The sequence below is a fragment of the Hylobates moloch genome, unplaced genomic scaffold, assembly GCF_009828535.3.
Source record: "Hylobates moloch isolate HMO894 unplaced genomic scaffold, HMol_V3 SCAFFOLD_1, whole genome shotgun sequence".
Taxonomy (NCBI): domain Eukaryota; kingdom Metazoa; phylum Chordata; class Mammalia; order Primates; family Hylobatidae; genus Hylobates; species Hylobates moloch.
Window position 1 is genome coordinate 101,111,172 of NW_026652276.1, and position 23,296 is coordinate 101,134,467.

Sequence of the window (23,296 nt, forward strand, 5' to 3'; positions counted from 1 at the left end):
TTGTATTTTTATTAGAGACGAGGTTTCATCATGTTAACCAGGATGGTCTCAATCTCTTGACCTCATGATCCGCCTGCCTCAGCCTCCTAAAGTGCTGGGATTACAGGCGTGAGCCACCGCGCCCAGCCCTCTCTTTTTTATTTCTTTTTTTGTTTTGTTTTGTTTTGGTTTTGGTTTTTGAGACAGGGCCTTGCTCTGTCACCCAGGCTGGGGTGCAGTGGCGTGATCTCAGGTCACTGCAACCTTTACCTCCATGAGCTCAAGCAATCCTCCCACCTCAGCCTCCCCAGTAGCTGGGATTACAGATGCCCACCATCATGCCCGCCTAATTTTTGTATTTTTAGTAGAGATGAGGTTTCACCACATTGGCCAGTCCGGTCTCGATCTCCTGAGCTCAAGTGAGCCACCACGCCCAGCCTCTCTTTTTTATTTCTGAAAGAGAAGCATCACCATGTATTTCATTTAAATGTGTTTTTAAAATTTTATTATTTTTTTTTGATGACCCAGAACTGAGCAGATTATTTAAATGTAGACAGACATCAGAAGTCATAATTCAACTTAAAACACAAATGACAAGAGTGGGAGAAAATAATCACAACAAATTTGACAAACAGATAATTAAAAAATGTAAAGGCTGCCAATCAGTCCGTTAAAGGAGAGAAACAGTGCAGTGGAACAATAAGTGAGGGATATGAACAGTCAGTTCACAGAAGAAATGCAAATGGAAACTACACATATGAAAAAATGCAAAGTTTTTTTACAGTCAGGGAGATGCAGATTCAATTAGTGAAAGACTGTTTTGCCTGTCAGACTGTCAGTATTTTTTAATTATGTATTTATTTATTTTTGAGACAGAGTCTCGCTCTGTTGCCCAGGCTGGAGTGAAATGGCACGATCTCGGCTCACTGCACCCTCTGCCTCCCGGGTTCAAGTGATTTTCCTGCCTCAGCCTCCCGAGTAGCTGGCATTACAGGCGCACACCACCGTGCCCAGCTAATTTTTGTATTTTTACGAGGTTTTGCCATGTTGGCCAGGCTGGTCTCGAACTCCTGACCTCAAGTGATCCACCTGCCTTGGCCTCTCAAAGTGCTAGGATTACAGGCGTGAGCCACTGCACCCGGCCTAATTTTTTATTTCATTTTAGAGACATGGTCTCCCTCTGTCGCTCAGGTTGGAGAGCAGTGATACAATCATAGCTCATTGCAGCCTCAAACTCCTGGGCTGAAGTGATCCTCCTGCCTCAGCCTCCCAAGTAGCTGGGACTGCAGGTACAGACCACCACACATGGCTACTTTTTTTTTTTCATTATTTCTTTTGTGGACATGGAGTCTCACTGTGTTGCCCAGGCTGGTCTTGAAGTTCTGGCCTCCGGCAATCCTCCCACCTCAGCATCCCAAAATGCTGGGGGATTACAGGTGTGGGCTACCGCACCTGGCCTTTAAAAAAAATATAGCAATTCTGGCCTGACAAAGACTTGTCAAAAATTATTGAAACATCCAATGTTGGTGAGGGTGAAGTGGTACTTATGGAATGGATGGGCATGGAAGGAACCTCTTGGGAGGCCAGCTGGGTGGCATTTATGTAAAGCTCCAGTGCCCAAGCTGTTCAGCCAGCAGCTTCACTTCCAGGTATCCTGATGAGAGAACTGAAGGTTATTGCCACTGCCTGCGTCCACATGTGGAAGGACTCCCATACCATACTGCCCAGGAAAAAGAGCTAGTCTTAAGAAATATTCATACCATCCCATTTATGGGAGTAGAAAATAAAAAAAGATATATACACACACATATATACGTGCAATTATGTATGAAAAATTTTTTAAATATAAAATACACTTTCTTTTATTTTGTTACACTTTTTTGAAACAAGTCTCGCTCTGTCACCCAGGCCTGGAGTGCAGTGGCATGATCTTGGCTCACTGCAACCTGCATCTCCAGGGTTCAAGCGATTCTCCTGCCTTATCCTCCCAAGTAGCCGGGATTACAGGCTATGCGCCACCATGCTTGGCTAATTTTTGCATTTTTAGTAGAAACAGAGTTTCGCCATGTTGGCCAGGCTGGTCTCAAACTCCTGACCTCAGGTGATCTGCCCATCTCAGCCTCCCAAAGTGTGAGCCACCTCGCCCAGCCAGAAATAATAAAGTACACCTTAAAACGTGAAATCATCCAGGTGTGGTGGCCCACACCTGTAATCCCAGCCCTTTGGGAGGCCAAGGTGGGAGAATGACTTCAGGCCAGGAGTTCAAGACCAGCCTGGGCAACATAGCAAAACCCTGTCTCTACAACAGTGTTTTAAAATATTAGCCAAGTGTAGTGGCTTGCACCTGTAGTCCCAGCTACTTGGGAGGCTGAGGCAAGAGGATGGCTTGAGCCCAGGAGTTCAAGTATGCAGTAAGCTGTGATTGTGCCATTGTACTCCAGCCTGGATGACAGAGTGAGAAAACTTGTCTCTTAACAATGGAAGGGAAAGAAAGAAAGAAGGAAGGGAGAGTGGGAAAGAAGGAAGGGAGGGAGGAAGGGAGGGAGGGAGGAAACTACTAACATTGGTTCTGTCTTTGTAGGTGCTTGGGATTAGATGAGGCAGAAATGAAAGGGGATTTCCTATTCAATTTTTTATATTTTCATTATCTTGGCCTCTTTTGTGTTTCTTTAATCTTTATTTTTCCACACACCTCGCTCTTCACAGAAATCTTTGCCTCTTTTGAAATGGGAATAGATTACCTGTGTATGCATTCTTTTAAAATTTCATTTAAATAGTTAGTAATTCTTTGCCTTTCAGCCCTGGAAAAAACTCGAACAGAATTATTTGACCTGAAAACCAAATACGATGAAGAAACTACTGCAAAGTAAGTCTCTCTGCTTGGCCTCCCTTATCTGTATGCATTTCTCACCTGATTTTGCTTGAGTAGGGCAGGATCGAGAAGGTTCTTGACCTCTGTGCTGCTGCAGGGACACAGTGTATTTCCCATGAGTTACTCGCGTCGGTTCAATGCACGTTCTAGCACTCACTGGGTAATACTTCCAACAAACTTCTTTCCTTCTTTATTGTGAATGCTGGTCACTGCTATGCCTTCTGCCATGAAAATTTGGAAGTTAGTTTATATAAGATGTGACACATGGGACATTTTTTGTGTGGAGTTGGGTCTGGGTAAATCACATGTCTTTTTCACTGGGCCACAGTTCTTCATTTCTCCCAGGGCCCTTTAGGAAGGCCTGCCCCAGAATAAGCACATTCCCATGCAGTCGTAGGGGTTCATGTCACACCTAACAATGCTAGGTGTGGATATATGGATAGACACAGATTCAGGCAGGCAGAGTCACAAAAGGCCAAGTTCCTACCCAGCTCTCATCCAAAGGAAATTAGATGTGTCCACTGCAAGTGTCCTTTTTACCAGCCCATCTTTCATGCAGAACGCCAGCAAGGAAGAAATAATAATCAACATAAATCATGAAAAGATGAAGAAATGGCAGAAATTGCTCCTAGCCATTGCCTCCTCTACCAAATTCCCGGGGGGGCAATGCCAGGCTAGAGTTTGAACCCCTTTTTCCTGTTCTGGAAGGCTCTTGCCATCTTCCGTGGAAACACACACGCGTGTTTACTGCCATGTCTCTTGGGTTTCCATATTCCAGTTACAAAGGTCCCTGCACTGGGCTCACACAGTGCCTCCGTGGGCATCGGCAAGAAGATGAGTGCTTCTGAATGGCGCCACTGTCCCGCCAGGCTCCAGCTCTGTATGGGGTGCTGGCACTTACTGTCCCTCTGCCCCATCTCACGTGACCTTGGGCTTTGAGGGTGCTGCTGGGTCTGTTGCTTTCAGGATGCTGTATGGGGTTCTTGGCCCTTTGCTCTGAGTCGTTTAGTAGCCCGAGACCTCGAGAGCCCAGCTTCCCACCCTGGTGGTCAGAACGGATTCTGATCATGAGTATGAAACTTACAAAGACTAAAACATCACCACTAGATCAGCTACTCTCTTCTCTCAATTACTTCTGCTTGGACCTGATTAAGCAACTTACTTACTTGCACTAAGTAAGTTGTTTTTCTCAGTAAATCTGATTTTTAAAAATTACTATATTTCACCGGGCATGGTGGTGTGCACCTGTAGTGCCAGCTACTTGGGAGCCTGAGGTGGGAGGATCACGTGAACCCAGGAGTTGAGGCTGCAGTGAGCTATGATCGTACCACTGCACTCCAGCCTGGACAACAGAGCAAGACCCTGCCCCCAAAAAAATTTTAAAAATTTTTTTTAGTTTTAAAAAACATGTCAGGGGCTGATTGTCCTTCACGTAAAAATTAGCCCTGTCTCAGGACTGTAGCTGAGAGGGCAGTGGCTCTCTTGGGGTGTGCCCCACCTGCCCTCTGAAGTAAGAAACATTCTTGTCTCCCCAGTGGTGAGCCAGGCTGAGGGGCGTGGTGTACACGAAGGGAAAGAGACTCACTCGGTTAGATGATAGGCGCACGGCTCAGAGATAATAGATTCATTCATTGATTCAACAGATGTTCACAGAGGCTTCTTCTGTGTCTTGCCCTGTGCAAATTCTGAGACTTTTATGGCTCCATGGGGAGACGGGCCATTGCAATCCAGCATGGCAGTCAAGGGGATGGGGCACTGACTGTCAGCAGGTCAGACAGGGAGCCTACAGGTGGCAGGCAGGACACCCGCATTGGGATAGTCAAAGGAGAGTTTGGCAGGGTGCAGTGGCTCACGCCTGTAATCCCAGCACTTTGGGAGGCCGAGGCAGGTGGATCACCTGAGATCAGGTGTTCGAGACCAGCCTGGCCAACATGGCAAAACCCCGTCTCTACTAAAAATATAAAAATCAGCTGGGCATGGTGGCGTGTGCCTATAACCCCAGTTACTGAGGTGGCTGATGCAGGAGAATCGCTTGAACTTGGGAGGCAGATTGCAATGAACCGAGATAGCACCACTGCACTCCAGCCTGGACTACAGAGCCAGGCTCCATCGCAAAAAAAAAAAAAAAAAAAAGTCAATATTGGCCCTATTTGCAGAGGTGCAGTTCCTAGGCTCATAGTACCGGCAGGGTTTCCATGCTTGGGTTTGAATGAGCCAGAGGGGGGAAAGATAGCTAGAGCCTGAAGGTGAGGGCCCCCTTGAGGGGAGCCGTGGCCTTGGGGAGGGGAGAGGGACCCAGGGCAGTGCCAGGGACCCCTTATCTGATCCCTTCTCTCCTCCCACCAGCCAGGGGAGCTGGGGAAGGGCATAATACATCCCTGGCACCAGGGGAGCACAGGGAAAGAATTGTCAAGGAAGTCTTCCTAAAGAGGGTGGTATGGGATTCGGGATTGGAAGATGAGTCAAGTCAGGGTTTGCAGAGGTTTGTGAAGATGCAAGCCTGGCGAAGCCTGTCTTGGGGAGGACCATCCAGAGGTTCCGAACGATTTGCCTGTGGGGTAGGATGGGCGCAGCCTGGCGGGGCATTTCCCACATCAGAAACGGTCTGACACTGACAAAGGCAGCCTAGGACCAACCACGTACTGTCATAGTTCCCGGAGTAAGTCATCCCCCAAAAATGCAGAGAATGGCCTGAGAGAATTGGATCTTGGCTACTTTCTTTTAACTTTGGAGGCCATGGGCTCATTCTGAGACCTCCCCCTCTGCCTTTCCCTCCCCTTTTATTTTCCAGGACAGATTTGTTACTATTCCACCTGCTTCAAGTCCAACCTACATGTATTTTATTAGACCAGACACGTTTTCATTCATGCTTATGAATATAAGCCCCTTGGGGGCAAATCTTTTCACATATGGTCTTACAGCATTTCAAAAATAACTTATTTCCCCTCTTTTGAAGGAGGGATTCTTAGGGGTGGGCGCAGTGGTTCACACCTGTAATCCCAGCACTTTGGGAGGCTGAGGCGGGCAGCTCACTTGAGCCCAGGAGTTCAAGACCAGCCTGGGCAACATGGTGAAACCCTGTCTCTACAAAAAATACAAAAATTATCCCGGTGTAGTAGCTCCTAACTGCAGTCCCGGCTACTTATGGGGCTGAAGTGGGAGGATTGCTTGAGCCCAGGAGGTTGAGGCTGCAGTGAGCCTAGATTATACCACTGTACTCCAACCTGGGTGACAGAGCAAGACCCTGTCTCAAAAAAAAAAAAAAGGAGGGATTCTTAAATATTTGTTGATGGGAATTGGAGAGGCATGAAGGAAGATGGGTTTTGGAGAAAGACTGACTTGGGAGTGATTCACTAGGGTCCACTACCAGCTCTCTGCGTGACCCTGAATGAGCTATGAGCTGTCCATCTCCCTTTCTGACGTGTACAATGGGCATACCAGAAGTCAAGTCACTGGGTGGTTTTTGTTGTTGTTGTTGTTGTTGTTGTTTTGAGATGGAATCTTGCTCTGTCGTCTAGGCTGGAGTGCAGTGGTGCGATCTCGGCTCACTACAACCTCCACCTCCTGAGTTCAAGCGATTCTCCTGCCTCAGCCTCCCAAGTAGCTGGGATTACAGGCGTGCGCCACCACATCCAGCTAATTTTTATATTTTTAGTAGAGACAGGGTTTCACCATGTTAGCCAGGATGGTCTTGATCTCTTGACCTCATGATCTGCCCACCTCAGCCTCCTAAAGTGCTGGGATTACAGGCGTGAGCCACCGCACCCGGCATGCTGGGTGGTTTTGAAGAGGAATGGGATGTATGTGTACAGCACCTGGCATGGTGAGAGTCTGAGGCTAAGCTGTCGACAGATAGAAGCTATTCACAGCAAGCTCAGAGCAGGACGTGGTATGTGTTTCTGAAATTAACGGCCTTGGAGGAAATTGACCTTCACCGCATCACCACGACGGACTGGGCCCACATTGCCTGTCTGTCTTGGGGAGATGTCACAGGGTACCCATCCCTCTCCCCTGTTTTGGAGAGAAGCCCGCAGGTCTGTGGCACTGAGGCTGCTCCGAGACCCCAGTTTATCGTGAGCAGTCATCACCATGCGTCAGCTGGGACAGCACGGGCTGACTGTGGCGGAGACAACGGCAGTAAAGTTTTCCATGTGTAGGCTTGAAGCAAAATGTAATTAGCCTTTATGTGCAGAACAAGGGCCCATTGATGAATACAGCTGGTCTTTGTTTTGTCCTGTCGTTGAGAGTGGGAGGTAAAAGTGTTCTTCTTCATGTTTATTAATGCAAGATTCCTTAGACAAATGGCAAGCACAGTTTAATATTTGTTGGAATATGGGGGCTTTGCCAAAACAGTTGTTGTGTAAGAGGATTGCAAGGTTTCCGATTATAACCATTTCTGGGTTAAATAAATGAATTATTTCTGCCCTTTTTTTCTTTTTTGAATTTTTTTTTAGAGTCAGGGTCTCACTGTGTTGCCCAGAGTGGCCTCAAACCCCTGGCCTCAGGTGATCCTCCCACCTTAGCCTCTCAAAGTGCTGGGATTACAGGCATGAGCCACTATGCCTGACATTCTTTTTTCTTTAGTTAAAAACATATCTCCTTCTAAGATGGTCACCCTGTGTACAGATCTTCCCACTTCTCTTGGCAAATTGAGATTTACCACCCTGGTAGCCTTAACCTTGGAGACTCTAGCAAAGGAACGTGGTGTGGATTTTAACATCTAAACAATTCCTTGGGACGGATGGCCGTGGAGGTGGCAGATCCCTGGAATCACGCAGCAGCAGCCGGCCCAGAGAGAGACCTGGGCATCCCTCACTGCCCCAAGTTCTTGCGTCCATCTCCTGCAGCTGTTCCTTACTTGATCTTGGGTTTGGGTTGCTACTGCACCCTCCAGCAGGAATGTCGCCCTCCCAGCCAAGCGGCTAGTGTTCCGGGCAAAAGTGCAGGAATTCCCATTTTTGCTGAAGTCCACGATCCCATGCCCTGTCCCCACGAATCTGGATTGGAAAAGGAGTTCCAGCTGCAATACACACAGTCAGCTTCTTGAATTCCTCCCCACTCGTGGGCTGAGGCACTGAGCCTTGATGAAAGAAAATATTGAATTGCACTGAAATACTACATTTTTTATAGCTAATGTTAGTCTTAGGAGAATTTGCACCTCCCAAACCTTTCCTGCCAGTAAAATTCATATTTCTTAAGGTTACTCATGTTGTATTCCTAGCCTATATGCTTTTTTCAAAGAACGACATTGTATATACACATACTTACATAGTACGGTTACAAAAGAGACATTTACGAGGAACTTCACTTGGGTTAATTTTAGAGTATTTTCTTTATAACGTGTATATAACCAGCGCTTTGTCACAAAATACAACGTGCTCTGAAACAGCAGAAAACTTTCCCGTAGCTAACTCAGCATTGGGGAGCCTCTACGCCTCTTTGGAGGGACAGAGAACTCCAGGTCCCAAAAGAGGACATAAGACAGAATTTGAAAAGGGGAGGAGGCTGGGCACGGTGGCTCACACCTGTCATCCCAGCACTCTGGGAGACCGAGGTGGGAGGATCACTTGAGCCCAAGAGTTCGAGACCAGCCTGGGCAACATAGTGAGACCCCATCTCTACCAAAAAATACAAAAATTAGCTGGGTGTGGTGTTGTGTCTTTAGTTCCATTTACTTGGGAGGCTGAGTTGGAAGGTTCGCTTGAGCCTGGAAGTTCCAGCCTGTAGTAAGCTCTGATTGCATCACTGTTCTCCAGCCTGGGTGACAGAACGAGAGCCCATCTCAAAAATAATAATTTTTAAAAGGAGAGGAGGAGGATACCAGCAGTTCAAGACACAACTGTCTGCATGGCAAATGTGGATGGGATGGATACTTTCTTTTTATTTTATTTTTTATTTTTTTGAGACAGGGTCTCTCTCAGTTATTCAGGCTGGAGTGCAGTGGTGCGATCATGGCTCACTGCAACCTCCACCTCCCGGGTTCAAGTGATTCTTCTGCCTCAGCTGCTGGAGGAGCTGGGATTACAGGCTTGTGCCACCATGCCTGGCTAATTTTTGTTTTTTGGTTTTTTTATTTTTATTTTTTTTGAGACTGAGTCTCGCTCTGTTGCCCAGGCTGGAGTGCAGTGGCACAATCTTGGCTCACTGCATCCTCCACCTCCCAGGTTCAAGCGATTCTCCTGCCTCAGTCTTCCAAGTAACTGGAATTGCAGGCATCTGCCACCACACCCAGCTAATTTTTGTATTTTTTAGTAGAGATGAGGTTTCGCCATGTTGGCCAGGCTGGTCTTGAACTCCCAGACTGAAGTGATCTGCCCGCCTTGGCCTCCTGAAGTGCTGGGATGACAGGCGTGAGCAGCTGGGATGGATATTTTGTTTACATACTGTTCTGGACTATTTCACTATGATTTCCTGAGTGTTATCTTGTTTGCCCTTTCCTGAAGTCATTGGGGCAGCTTTTATTGTGCTCATTGCATGGATGAGGAAGCAGTCCCAGGAACACGCAGAGTCACACCCCGGACCTGGTCCTTTAGGCTCAAATTCCAGTGCTCTTTGCTTGAGACCACGGCGGTCTTCAAAGCCCCTTTCTGGTGCCAGCTTTGTAATCAAGCAGCAAAGGTGAGGGCTAGCCAGGTGAAGGCAGGCATTCCCGGGGGGTTCAGCCTTTCCCAGCCTCACAAGCCCCCATTGTATTTACCCTAGCAGATTGATTTTTCCCTTTTTGAACAATAATTCCGCATGAAAGACTCACGGAACTGGGGCCCGGTAGAGCCCAGTTGACTAAACCTGAGAATCACCCAACTGTCTTGACCATCATACTTAGACAAATATTGCATCCCCTGATTGAATTTGAAAAGGGCAACTTAAGCATCCTGAAAATAGTCTGTCTGCTGTACCTTTAAGAATGTAAAATTTTCTATTTCCTGTCTTTTTGATGAGTCATCAGTTTCCAGTACGAGTTGCTGTAATTACCCTGGTTGGATTAATTTCCCTAAAAATAGAGAAGCAGCCACTTTTATGGTTTTCAGAGTATGGACTTGAATAAAGAACCTCCTGTCCCCTAAACCTTAGAGAGCACTAAATCAGACTTGCAGGGAAAAACCAATGGCCTTTTTTTTTTTTCTTCCTGTGTCTTATCTCCAAAAGGGCTTGTGGGTTTTGTAGAATTCTTGGGATTTTTTTCATCTGCGTACAAGTATTTTGCTCCACACCTAAAAATTGATGCCTGGGTGAGCCCTGAAGGATTTTCCTTGTCTTTTGTACTAACACCAGTTGTCTTGGCCCACTCTGAATAGTACAACCATGACCTGGTGTCTCCCCAGGCTGGGGGCTAGACACAAATAAGGGGGTGGCTTCATAGTTCCAAGTCCAGGTAGAAATTCCTCTGAGCGCTGAAGATTCTTTGCCTGTTCTGTGGACCCCAGACATGGCTAGGAAATGTAATTGACATGTAATAGACATGTCTATTGCAAAGCATCAGTGAGAATTGCCAAACTTTACTCCTCTCCTTCATTGATGTTTAGGGAAGGCCTGCTTTACCATAGTAGGTGTAGTGTCAGGTGCTGGAACGATAGAGTAAAGGTAGGGTGGGAGGGGGCTTACAGACATCACATGCACACACACAGGCTCACACACTCTACGCAAAAGCACGTACACATAGAGAGGCAGCTGGGCACGGTGGCTCACACCTGTAATCCCAGAACTCTGGGAGGCCGAGACGGATGGATCACCTGAGGTCAGAAGTTCAAGACCAGACCAGCCAACATGGTGAAACCCCATCTCTACTAAAAATACAAAAATTAGCCGGGTGTGGTGGCGCATGCCTGTAATCCCAGCTACACGGGAGGCTAAGGTAGGAGAATCGCTTGAACTCAGGAGGCAGAGGTTGCAGTGGGCCAAGATCGCGCCACTGCACTCCAGCCTGGGCAATAGAGTGAGACTCTGTCTCAAAAATAAAAAATAAAAAAAAATTGCCGGGCGCGGTGGCTCACGCCTGTAATCCCAGCACTTTGGGAGGCCAGGGCGGGTGGATCACGAGGTCAGGAGATCGAGACCATCCTGGCTAACACGATGAAACCCCGTCTGTACTAAAAATACAAAAATTAGCCTGGCGTGGTGGCGGGTGCCTGTAGTCCCAGCTACTCGAGAGGCTGAGGCAGAAGAATGGTGTGAACCCGGGAGGCGGAGCTTGCTGTGAGCAGAGATCTTGCCACTGCACTCCAGCCTGGGCAACAGAGCGAGACTCCATCTCAGAAAAAACAGAGAGGCACTGTGCATGTGTCCATGTGTATAAACATGTTTGCAAATATAAACATGCAATCAGTTTTTTAAAAATTTTTATCATACAGTCTCTCAACCAGTCCTACTGCTTTTATTTATTTATTTATTTTGAGACAGGGTCTCACTCTGTCACCCAGGCTGGAGTACAGTGATGCAATCTTAGCTCACTATAACCTCCACCTCCCGGTTTCAAACGATTTTCCCACCTCAGCCACCCAAGTAGCTGGTATCACAGGTGTGTACCACCACACCCAGCTAATTTTTGTATTTTTAGTAGAGACGGGCTTTCACAATATTACCTAGGCTGGTGTCGAACTCCTGAGCTCAAGTGATCCACCCATCTCGGCCTCCCAAAGTGTGGGATTACAAGGCATGAGCCACCACGCCTGGCCAATAAAGCAATCATATTGATCCAGCATCCTTTGAGAGGGTAGAGAAAATCATTATTCACAGACTGTCACCTGGGTTTAATGTGCATTCCTACAGATTTTATCTATTTAAGAGATGCTTAAAGTTTTTCTGATTCACTGTTAAGTTAAGCCTAGGGATCTTGCAGCGTATATGTGAAGGAAATGGGTAATGGACTGTTGAGTGAATACAGTGTATAGATGGTAGCACATATGGTGATCTGTGAAATGGGGGTGTCATGACACACCCCTTCCTGCATCCCAGAATTGTGGGGGTCAGGGCGGATAACGGGCGTTTCTGCAGCCTGCATAGCAGTGCCAAATGCAGGCTACAATCAGCAATGTCACTGCTGGATATTTATCCAAAGAAAGGAAATGGCTGTGTTGCAGGCATGCCTGCACTCACACGTTTATCACAGCGCTATTCACACAGCAGCCTAGATGCGGAAGTGACCTATGTGCCCAGCTTCAGATGAATGGATGAAGAAAACGTGATGTAGATCCACAGCAGAATACGATGGAGCCTTACGAAAGGAAATCCTGCCATTTGCAACAACAACATGGATTCATCTGGGGGGCGTTACATTAAGTGAAATGAACCAGGCACAGAAAGACGAACACCACAAGATCGCACTCATGTAGACTCTAAACGTTGATCACATAAAACTTAAGAATGGTGGTTACCAGGGGGTGAGGAGAGGTTGGTTAAATGATACACATTTATAGGTAGACAGGAGGAATACGTTTGAGAGATGTATTAGACAGTGACGATAGTTAATGCCGATATATTGTAAAATAAATGTGGATAGAATTTTTTTTTTTTTTTTTTGAGACAGAGTCTCCCTGTGTCACCCAGGCTGGAGTGCAGTGGCATGATCTCGGCTCACTGCAACCTCTGCCTCCTGGGTTCAAGCGATTCTTATGTCTCAGCCTCCCAAGTATCTGGGATTACAGGCACAGGACACCACGCCCAGCTAATTTTTGTCTTTTTAGTAAAGACAGGGTTTCACCATGTTGGCCAGGCTGGTCTCGATCTCCTGACCTCAGGTGATCCGCCCACCTTGGCCTTCTAAAGTGCTGGGATTACAGGCATGAGCCACCGTGTCCGGCCCCATTTTTTAAGTGTTGACTGAAAACTACGTCAAAAGAGGGCCTTTATCCCACGCTCTGTACACCACAGGCTTAGCACATAGTGGCTGTGCAGGAACTCTTGAGCCTTCCCCGTGATGATGAGTGGGTCAGGGTTACCGCAGAGCTGAACGGCCTCTGTAGCGTTCAGCCTGCAGCCTGCCCAGTGAGGACGTTTGCGCTCTGGAAAGGTAAACTCAGGATGCTGTTGGCTCCTAAGCAGAAAGCAGGCGCCACCCAGCCTTCAAGTGCTTTAACAGTGAAGAGTTAGGACGGAGGCCCAGCCTGAAACATTCACGCCACCTTCTGCCCCCAGTAAAATTCCTTAAAGCTATGAGGTTCTGACTCACCACAGGGAGTCCCTGGCCGCCGCTGGGAGGGCCTTGGCCACGCAAATCTCAGTGACATAGCACGTCTTATTTGCTTCAGAAGTGGCAGAGGAGAAAGTGACTTGCCTCACGCTGCCTGGTTCCACCAAGGGACCTTGTGAAGAGATGCGGGAAGGCTGGCGGAAAGGAGAACCATCCTTCCTGTGGGATACTCCCGAGATCGCACCACTCCACTCCAGCCTGGGTGACAAGAACAAAACTCTATCTCAAAAAATAAATAAATAAACAGGCCCTGTACATGTGTCCCTGTACATAAACATGTTTATGAATATACATAAATAATTTTTTTAAAAAAAATTTTATCATGCAGTCTCAGCCAGTCCTACTGTTTTTTATTTTATTTTATTTTATTTTATTTTATTTTATTTATTTTTTTGAGACAAGGTCTCACTCTATCACCCAGGCTGGAGTGCGGTGATTCAATCTTGGCTCACTACAACCTCCACCTCCTGGGTTCAAGCAATCTTCCCACCTCAGCCACCCAAGTAGCTGGAATTATAGGCTGTTTCCTTTTACATGACATTATTTTCCCTTTTTTATTTTATTTTATTTTTGAGACAGAGTCTCACTCTGTTGCCCAGGCTGGAGTACAATGGTGCGATCTTGGCTCACTGCAACCTCTGCCTCTTGGGTTCAAGCGATTCTGCGGCCTCAGCCTCACGAGTACCTGGGACTACAAGTGTGTACCACCACTTCCAGCTCTGTGTGTGTGTGTGTGTGTGTGTGTGTGTGTGTGTGTATGTGTGTGTATTTTTTGTAGAGATGGGGTTTTATCATGTTGGCCAGGCTGGTCTTGAACTCCTGGTCTCAAGTGATCCGCCCACCTTGGCCTTCCAAAGTGCTGGGATTACAGGCGTGAGCTACCGCGCCCGGCCCATGACATTATTTTTAAGTACAAAAGCCATACATGTTTACTATACAAAATTTAGAAAATTCTCAAAGATTTTTTTAAAGGAAGCAGATCATCACTCATAATCCCACAGCAAAGATGATCATTGTTAACATTTTGGCCTATTTCCATAGTCTTTTTTTCTATACAGATTGTTCCTTACAATGGCATTATGTCCCCCGGAACCCATCGTAACTTGTAAATACCTTAAGTCTAAAATGCGTTTGGCACACCTAACCTAAACGTCATAGCTTAGCCTCGCCTATTTTAAACGTGCTCAGAACACCCACGTTAATTAGCCTACAGTTAGGCAAAATCATCTAACACAGCTGTCCCCAACCTTTTTGGCAACAGGGACCAGTTTCGTGAAAGACAGTTTTTCCATGGACCAGTGCAGTGTGGGGCGCGATTCAGGATGATTCAAGCACGTTCTATTTATTGTGCACTTTATTACTATGACATTGTAATATATAATGAAATAATTCTACAACTCACCATCCATGTAGAATCAGTGGGAGCCCTGAGCTGCTTTTTCTGCAACTAGACGGTCCCATCTGGGGGTGATGGGAGACAGTGACAGATCATCAGGCATTAGATTCTCCTAAGGAGTGTGCAGCCTGGATCCCTCACATGCGCAGTTCACAGTAGGATTTGCGCTCCTGTGAGAATCTTAATGCTGCTGCTGATCTGACAGGAGGCAGAGCTCAAGCAGTCATGAGAGCAATGGGGAGCAGCTGTAAATACAGATGAAGCTTCCCTCCTGCAGCACATCTGCTGTGTGGCCCAGTTCCTAACAGGCCACAAATGTGGCCCAGGTACTGGGGACCCCGATCTATATAGTGCTTTCTTTTTTCTTTTTACGAGATAGGGTGTCACCCTGTCACCCAGACTGCAGGGCAGTGGCACTATCAGAGCTCACTGCAGCCTCCAACTCCTGGGCTTGAGCGATCCTCCCACCTCAGCCTCCCAAGTAGCTAGGACTGCAGGTGTGCACCCTACCCCAGGCCGGTTTTGTATTTTTTGTAGAGACAGGGTCTTGCCGTGTTGCCCAGGCTGGTTTTGAACTCCTGGGCTCAAACAATCCTCCCACCTTGGCCTCCCAAAGTGCTGGGTGGGATTATAGGAATGAGCTACTTCGCCCAAACTCATCTGTTTTTTACCAGTGGCATAGACTGATAACATGATTTTGATTTCTAGGGTTTTGTTTTTTTTTCAACCTGACATGTTGTAAATATTTCTTGCTTATCATTAAATATTCTTCAGAAACACAGTGCATATTGCGTAACATTCCATCATGTAGGTGAGCCCTAAGACTTACCACTTATTTCCCTGCTGTTCAGGAGCCTGATTTATTACACTGCTTCCATTGCCCTGTGGGTTTTAATCTGGGGAGCTTTGTCCCTGTTCTTTCTATGCCTTCATATTCTGCCAGTGGCTGTGGCATCTTTTTCATGTTGTTTGTTTGTTTTGGTTTGGTTTTTTTGTTTGAGACGGAGTCTTGCTCTGTCGCCCAGGCTGGAGTGCTGTGGCATGATCACGGCTCACTGCAATGTCCACCTCCCAGATTTAAGCGATTCTTCTGCCTCAGCCTCCCGAGTAGCTGGGACTACAGGTGTGTGCCACCACGCCTGGCGAATTTTTGTATTTTTAGTAGAGACAGAGTTTCGCCATGTTGGCCAAGCTGGTCTGACCTCAGGTGATTGGCCCACCTCAGCCTCCAGAAGTGCTGGGATTACAGGCATGAGCCACCATGCCCAGCTGGCTGTGGCATCTTGAGGTAGCCTCCCAAGACCATCATCAGACGAGCGTTTGGAAGCCCAGAATTCTCCAAAGGCTCACAGCAGTACTGGCACAGGGCCCCTGTTCCTAGACTGCTGCTCTGTGACATTTGTAGATGTCTCTAGTGAAAAGTCAGGGACAGTGGATGATGTGCATGGCTCAGAGACCCTGACTCGGGTCCCATCTGTCCCCAGGTGTGACCCCACAAAGCCCCTCCCTCGGCCACAGCACTGGATTGGACCGGATGCCAGGCAGGATGGAGGAGCTGGCCCCTTTGTCAGCCTCTTGCACTTTCTTGCCCAGTTCTACTTCCCAGAGGCCTGGATCTCTGATGCTGTCTCCCAGCAGGGCCTGTTTGTGGAGTGGCCTTCAGGCAGGGCTGCATCCAGGGCACTGGGCACAGCATGAGTCACGGTGGGAAGAACTGGGTCACAACATCGTAAAGACCTGGGTTTAATTCCCAACTCCATGAATTATGTAACCTCAAGCAGGGCAGGAGGTTTCCTTACTCAGACCTCAGTATTTTTATAAGTAAAAGAATGCCACGCCTCACCTATAATTCCAGCACTTTGGGAGGTCAAGGCAGGTGGATCATTTGAGGCCAAGAGTTTGAGACCAGACTGGCCAACATGACAAAACCCTGTCTCTACTAAAAATATAAAAATTTGCCGGGCGTGGTGGCAGGTGCCTGTAATTCTAGCTACTCAGAAGGCTGAGGCAGAAGAATCACTTGAACTGGGGTGGTGGAGGTTGCAGTGAGCTGAAATCGCACCACTGCACTCCAGCTCGGGCAACAGAGACTCTGTTTCAAAAAAAAAAAAAAAAGAATGCCACATTAGTGCCTGGCACAGGACCTCTATAATGGGTGGCTGACATTGCTGCTGCTGCTGCCTGCAAGGCACCTGGCATCACCTGGCACATTTTAAAACGGTCTGCTTACCTCCCCCTGCTCAAAGTCTCTTCCCACTCTTAAGAATTCTGTCACTTTCCATGATGAATTTGTAAAAATCGTTATCCGCACTGCAAGACCTACTCATCCATATTAGTGTGCCACAGCTGGGACACCCAGGTACAAGGCTTTGTTTCCCATCATCTTCCTCAGGGACCCTAAATTTTAAAATCCGCATTTGTCACCATTGAGATGCCACTAAATATGGTGGGTGGCCAAAAGTTCCAAGTTCAAACCATTGCACAGCTGCAAATGCCTTCATAGATGTGTCTCTAAAAAATCAACACCGGGGCCAGGCACGGCAGCTCACCTCTGTAATCCCAGCACTTTGGGAGGCCAAGACGGGCAGATAACTTGAGGTCGGGAGTTCAAGACCAGCCTGGCCAACATGGTAAAACCCCGTCTCTACTAAAAATACAAAAATTAGCTGGGCGTGGTGGTGGGTGCCTGTAATCCCAGCTACTCGGGAAGCTGAGGCAGGAGAATGGCTTGAACCCGGGAGGCAGAGGCTGCAGTGAGCCGAGATTGTGCCATTGCACTCCAGCCTGGGAAACAGAGTGAGACTCCATCTCAAAGAAAAAATCAACACCAGTGGTTAATAATCTAGTAACTAACTGTCTTCTATGTGCCACATTTTTGCAAGATCCAAGTTTTAAAGTGAGAACAAGCTGTTAGGTCCCCTCCCAGCTGACTGTGACACCAAGGTGGCGGCCCACATTGGAGCTCTGGCTCCATCTGACTTGGAGAATTTGGGGCACCCTGGGCTGGTGTGAAACAAATTAGAAGAGGTGCCAAACAGCCAGGCACCCAGCAAGGATGCCCAGGGCTCTTGTTCGGGGATTTCGTTAAAAAACTTTTTGGGGCCGGGCGCGGTGGCTCACGCTTGTAATCCCAGCACTTTGGAAGGCCGAGGCGGACGGATCACGAGGTCAGGAGATCGAGACCACGGTGAAACCCTGTCTCTACTAAAAATACAAAAAAAAAATTTAGCCGGGCGTGGTGGCGGGCACCTGTAGTCCCAGCTACTCGGAGAGGCTGAGGCAGGAGAATGGCGTGAACCCGGGAGGCAGAGCTTGCAGTAAGCCGAGATTGCGCCACTGCACTCCAGCCTGGGCGACAGAGTGAGACTCCATCTCAAAAAAAAAAAAAAAAAAAAAACTTTTTGGAACCCACCTCAAAGAATGAAAAGTTTCCTATAGGAAGGCAGGAGCGAGCGAGATAATTGAACTCATTGATTTCCTTCACGGCTTGTTTGCCCTTTCATTCTCTTCCCGAGGTGCTATTTGTTGAGGAACGTCTCCAATTGCCAGAAAGACAGTGGGGTGTCTCATATTTCCTCGCCACCTCTCCTTTCAGCCAGTGCTGAGTTCTAAGGCAAGCCTGCAATATGAATTTTTAATGCCGAGTTTTATGGCATCACTCCTGCACAGCCCGACTGCATCGTTCTCCTGAGCCTTCAGATTTAATGCTCCAATGAACAGAGCAAAGACTGGGGCATTCAACATCAGTGAGAATTAACCCCCACATGACCACGGCAGTGCCCTCTGATTTTCCTAAAGGGAGTTGGGAAAAAATAAAAATTATGTAGTGTTGGCCAGGTGAGGTGGCTCACACCTGTAACTCCATCACTTTGGGAGGCTGAGATGGGTGGATCACCTGAGGTCAAGAGTTCGAGACCAGCCTGGCCAACATGGCAAAACCCCATCTGTACTAAAAGCACAAAAATTAGCTGGGCGTGGTGACGGGAGCTTGTAATCCCAGCTACTTGGGAGGCTGAGGCAGGAGAATCACTTGAACCCAGGAGGTGGAGGTTGCAGTGAGCTGAAATCACGCCACTGCACTCCAGCCTGGGCAACAGAGCAAGACTCCATCTTATAAAAAAAATTATGTAGTGTTGAGAATCCTTGCTATCCAAATAGCCTGAAGCACAAAAGCACAGCTTATTCTTGAAATTTTATGGAATAGCCTATATTTTTACCTTTTTACTTCTTCTAAGTTGGGTGATGTGTGATCTTCCCACCCTTGAAAAAAAAATCTCTGCAGGCCGGGAGCAGTGGCTCATGCCTGTAATCCCAGCACTTTGGGAGACTGAGGTGGGCAGACTGCCTGAGGTCAGGAGTTCGAGACCCGCCTGGCTAACATGATGAAACCCCATCTCTACTGAAAATACGAAAATTAGCCGGGCGTGGTGGTGCACGCCTGTAGTCCCAGCTACTCAAAAAGCTGAGGCAGCGAGATCATGCCACTGCATTTCAGCCTAGTCAACAGAATGAGACTCCATCTCAAAAAAAAAAAAAAAAAAAAAAAACTCTCCAATTTGTAGGATTTAATGAATATATAGATGACCGGCTGCTCTGCGGTTTCCATGGAAAGCCCAAATGTAATTAGAAATCCAATTTCCGATGGATTTTTCCAATGGAAAAAGGACCAGTTGTGTTAAGTGACTAATTCTTTTTGTATGCAGATGGTTGATTGTCATTTTCTTATAGTAGCTTTCTGAATTTTTGCAGATGTCAAAACTAAGAAAAAGTTTGTATATAAAAATTGCTCAATTGGCCAGGTGCAGTGGCTCACGCCTGTAATCCTAACACTTTGGGAGGCCACGGCGGGAGGGTCGTTTGAGGCCAGGACTTCAAGACCAGCCTGGGCAAAACAGTGAGACATAATTTCTATTTTTAAAAAAAAAAAGTTTGAAAATAAAAACTGCTCAAATTTAAGTACATTAAAGAAGGAGTCTTTAGTAAATGGTAGAATAACAGGCCAACTGTGTAGAAGCCAGAATGAGAGCTGAGCCCCATGCAAAATAAAGTCTATTTAGTTATTTTTATTTATCTATTTTTTTTATTTTATTCTTTTTTTTTTTTTTTTTTTTTTTTTTTGAGACAGGGTCTTGCTCTCTCACCCAGGCTAGAGTGCAGTGACGCGATCTTGGCTCACTGCAACCTCTGCCTCCCAGGTTCAAGCAATTCTCCTGCCTCAGCCTCCTGAGTAGCTGGGATTACAGGCGTGCACCACCACACCTAGCCAGTTTTTGTATTTTTAGTAAAGATGGGGTTTCACCACATTGGCCAGGCTGGTCTCTAACTCCCGACCTCAAGTGATCCACCTACCTCTGCCTGCCAAAGTGCTGGGATTACAGGCGTGAGCCACCACGCTCAGTTTAGATGTTTAAAACATTTAAATGTGACCAAAAAGAAACCCATAAAAACACTAGGAGCAATTTTAGGTGGATATTTATACAATAAGGAAGTGGAAAAAACCCTTTTTTTAATCATGATGCCAAAAGTAGAAATCACAAAGGGAAGAAATTCAGAGCTTTGTGGAGATGGATGGGCGGGTGGATAGATGGATGGACGGACAGACGGGCAGATGGATTTAGGCAGACTGGCAAAAATATTTGCAATGTATATGAGAGAGAGAGAATGTGTGTGTGTGTGTGCGCGCGCGCGCGTGCGTACGCACACACGCCCTTTCAGAGCAATAAGAAAAAGTTTCATTTCCCAATAGAAAGACCTCTATATTTTCAGTTTCTTACTAGACATTTCTACTATGAGCATCTCAAACTCAGATTAAGTTGTTATTCTCCATAACTTCCCCCTTCCCTATAGTCAGCCCCCTTCTGCTTTCTTCCTCTGCCTGACCATATCTGCTCCTCCTTCATTCCAGAAACTGAGGGTATTTCGTCACTCCCTTGTGAACCCTCCTGTCTAATTCATGTTAGTTCCGCCTTCTTGCAACATTGTACATTCCCAACTTCATCGCCACTCTCACTACCATCATTTTAATTTGTTTTTCTTTGCTTTGCTTTTTTTTTTTTTTTTTTTTTTGAGACAGGGTCTCACTCTGTCACTTGCAGTGGCGCAATCTCTGCTCACTACAATGTCCACCTCCCAGGTTCAAGTGATTCTCCTGCCTCAGCTTCCTGAGTAGCTGGGATTACAGGCACCCGCCACTACACCTGGCTAATTTTTGTATTTTTAGTAGTGACGGGGTTCACCATGTTGGCCAGGCTGGTGGCAAACTCCTGACCTCAAATGATTCACCTGCCTCAGCCTCCCAAAGTGCTGCGATTACAGGTGTGAGCCACTGCACCCGGCCTTAATTTGTTTTTCGTCTCTTGGTCTCACTTAAAGATCTTCCGAACTTGACCCTCTGCCACCAGTTTCTCGCTGGACAAAACCACCCTCCAAGCATCTGCTAAAGTTATCTTTCTAAAATCTGTCTGATCCTGCTAAAACCTGTCCCGCTTAAAATCTGTCCATGGCGCCCTCTCTCGTATCTAAGGGAAAGTCCAAAATCACAGCGTGATGCACAAGGCACTTTGGGATGCAGCCCTGCCTTCCCAGCCTCATCTTCGGCCAACTCAAACTCCACTGTCCTATAGAATCCCAGGCCTTTCTTTCCCCGACTCACCTTGCAGCCGGTTCCACCTTTCCTGACAAGCAGATCCTGCCCTGCCTTCCCTGCTCCTATGCCCACACTTACCTGCTCTGGTGAAAGAGGGCTGTGGTTGCCCTCATTCTAGGGACTCTTCACATGGGGTCTATAGAGAGAACCCGGGGGCTTCATGAATTGGACCCAGAAAAAAATACATCTTCTTTTTTTTTTTTTTTATTGAGATTGAGTCTCGCCCTGTCACCCAGGCTGGAGTGCAGTGACGCGATCGCGGCTCTCTGCAACCTCCGCCTCCGGGGTTCAAGCGATTCTCCTGCCTCAGCCTACCAAGTAGCCAGGACCACAGGCACGTGCCACCACACCCGGCTAATTTTTGTAGTTTTTAGTAGAGACGGGGTTTCACCATGTTGGCCAGGCTGGTCTTGAACTCTTGACCTCGTGATCCACCTGCCTCCGCCTCCCAAAGTGCTGGGATTACAGGCGTGAGCCACCACGCTCGGCCTAGAAAATACATCTTTATTTCCATCAGTGTCTAACTGCAATGTAGCATTTCTTCCATTGTAAATGAAGCCCCCACACCAGGGTAATTGCAGACTGTGACCTCGTTGCGAGTGGAAATCACAGAGGCTTTCACATCTCATTCCCATTGTTATGGAGATCACAAACGCTGTTTGGATTCATCACTACTTCAAAATGTCAGCGGTTCTTACATTTGTTATTTAGTGCAACAGTAAAGACCAGTTGTTCCTGTATCACAAATCTGATTTTTAAAAGATTGTCCTGGCGCGGTGGCTCACGCCTGTAATCACAGCACCTTGGGAGGCCAAGGTGGGCAGATCACTTGAGGTCAAGCATTCGAGGCCAGTCTGGCCAACATGGTGAAACCTCATCTCTACTAAAAGTTTAAAAAATTAGCTGGGCGTGGTGGTGGGTGCCTGTAATCCCAGCTACTCTGGTGGCTGAGGCAGGAGAATCGCTTGAACCCGGGAGGCGGAGGTTGCAATTAGCTGAGATTGCACCACTGCACTTCAGCCTGGGCAACAGAGCTAGACTCAGTCTCAAAAAAACATTAAAAAATATTGCAATAACTGCACTTCAAAATAATTGTTTTCCTTGGTCCTTAAAACATGATTAGACTTCTGTCCTATAATGGCCTTAGGGACTTACGTCTTTAAAACATTCCAAATAGATGCCTGTATTCTTGACAAGACTTCCAGAGGGGACCGTGGCAAAGGAAGGGTTAAGCATCTGCGTCAGATTGACAGTGTCTTGACCGGATCCTCCTCCGTCTTTCCCCCCACCGCTTTGCACGGTGCCACTTTGTACCACATGACTTTTTATTTGTTTGTTTTGAGACAGGGTCCAGCTCTGTTGCCCAGACTGGAATGCAGTGGCGCAATCACGAATCACTGCAGCCTTGACCTCTTGGGCTCAAGTGACCCTCCCACCTCAGCCTCCTGAGTAGCTGGGACTACAGGCAAGTGCCACCACACCCAGCTAATTCTTTTTATTTTTAGAGTTGGGGTCTCACTGTGTTACCCAGGCTGGTCTCAAACTCCTGGGCTCAAGCGATCCTCCCACCTCTGCCTCCCGAAGTGCTGGGATTACAGGCAGGAGTCATAGCGCCAGGTCCCTATTTATTTTACTGTTTGTGTGTTTCCTTATGTCCTGTAAAAATGGGTACAGTGGAAACTGGGCAGTAGTTCTACACATATTCTAGATTTTAGCTACTCACTCACATTTATGATTACTTTTACCTACCAATTAATTGCTTTTCTTTTCACTCGAGTTTTAGTGATTTTCACTGTCCAAAAAGAATCGTGTATAGTTGACCCTTGAACAACACAGGGGTTAGAGGCACTGACCTCCGACACAGTGAAAACTCCAAGTACAACTTTTGACTCCTCAAAAGCTTTACTGACAGCCTGCTAGTGACCAGAAGCCTTACCAGTTACATGAACTGCTGATTAAGATGTTTTGTAAGTTACATATGTTATATACAATATTTTTCCAATAAAGTAAGGTAGAGGAAAGAAAATGTTAAGAAATCCTAAGGAAAAGAAAACACACTTTCTGTTCATTAAGTCAAAGTGGATCATCAAAAAGTCTTCATCCCTGTTGTCTTCACATCACGTAGGCCAAGGAAGAGGAGGGTTGGTCTCGCTGTCTCAGGTGACAGCGGAGGAGGACGTGGAGGAGGTGGGACGGGAGCCAGACACACTCAGTGTA

General features: G+C 47.0%; 1 protein-coding gene across 6 annotated transcripts in view; it reads left to right on the forward strand.

Moving 5' to 3' along the window:
- CUX1 (cut like homeobox 1) overlaps nucleotides 1-23,296 on the forward strand; it is a 472,474-nt gene that overhangs the window by 300,094 nt on the left and 149,084 nt on the right. For all 6 annotated transcript variants that reach the window (XM_032756129.2, XM_032756134.2, XM_032756132.2 and 3 more), the window contains exon 8: nucleotides 2,779-2,845. In XM_032756129.2, coding sequence (XP_032612020.1) covers nucleotides 2,779-2,845 — 67 coding nt within the window. The remainder of the gene's footprint in view (nucleotides 1-2,778; nucleotides 2,846-23,296) is intronic.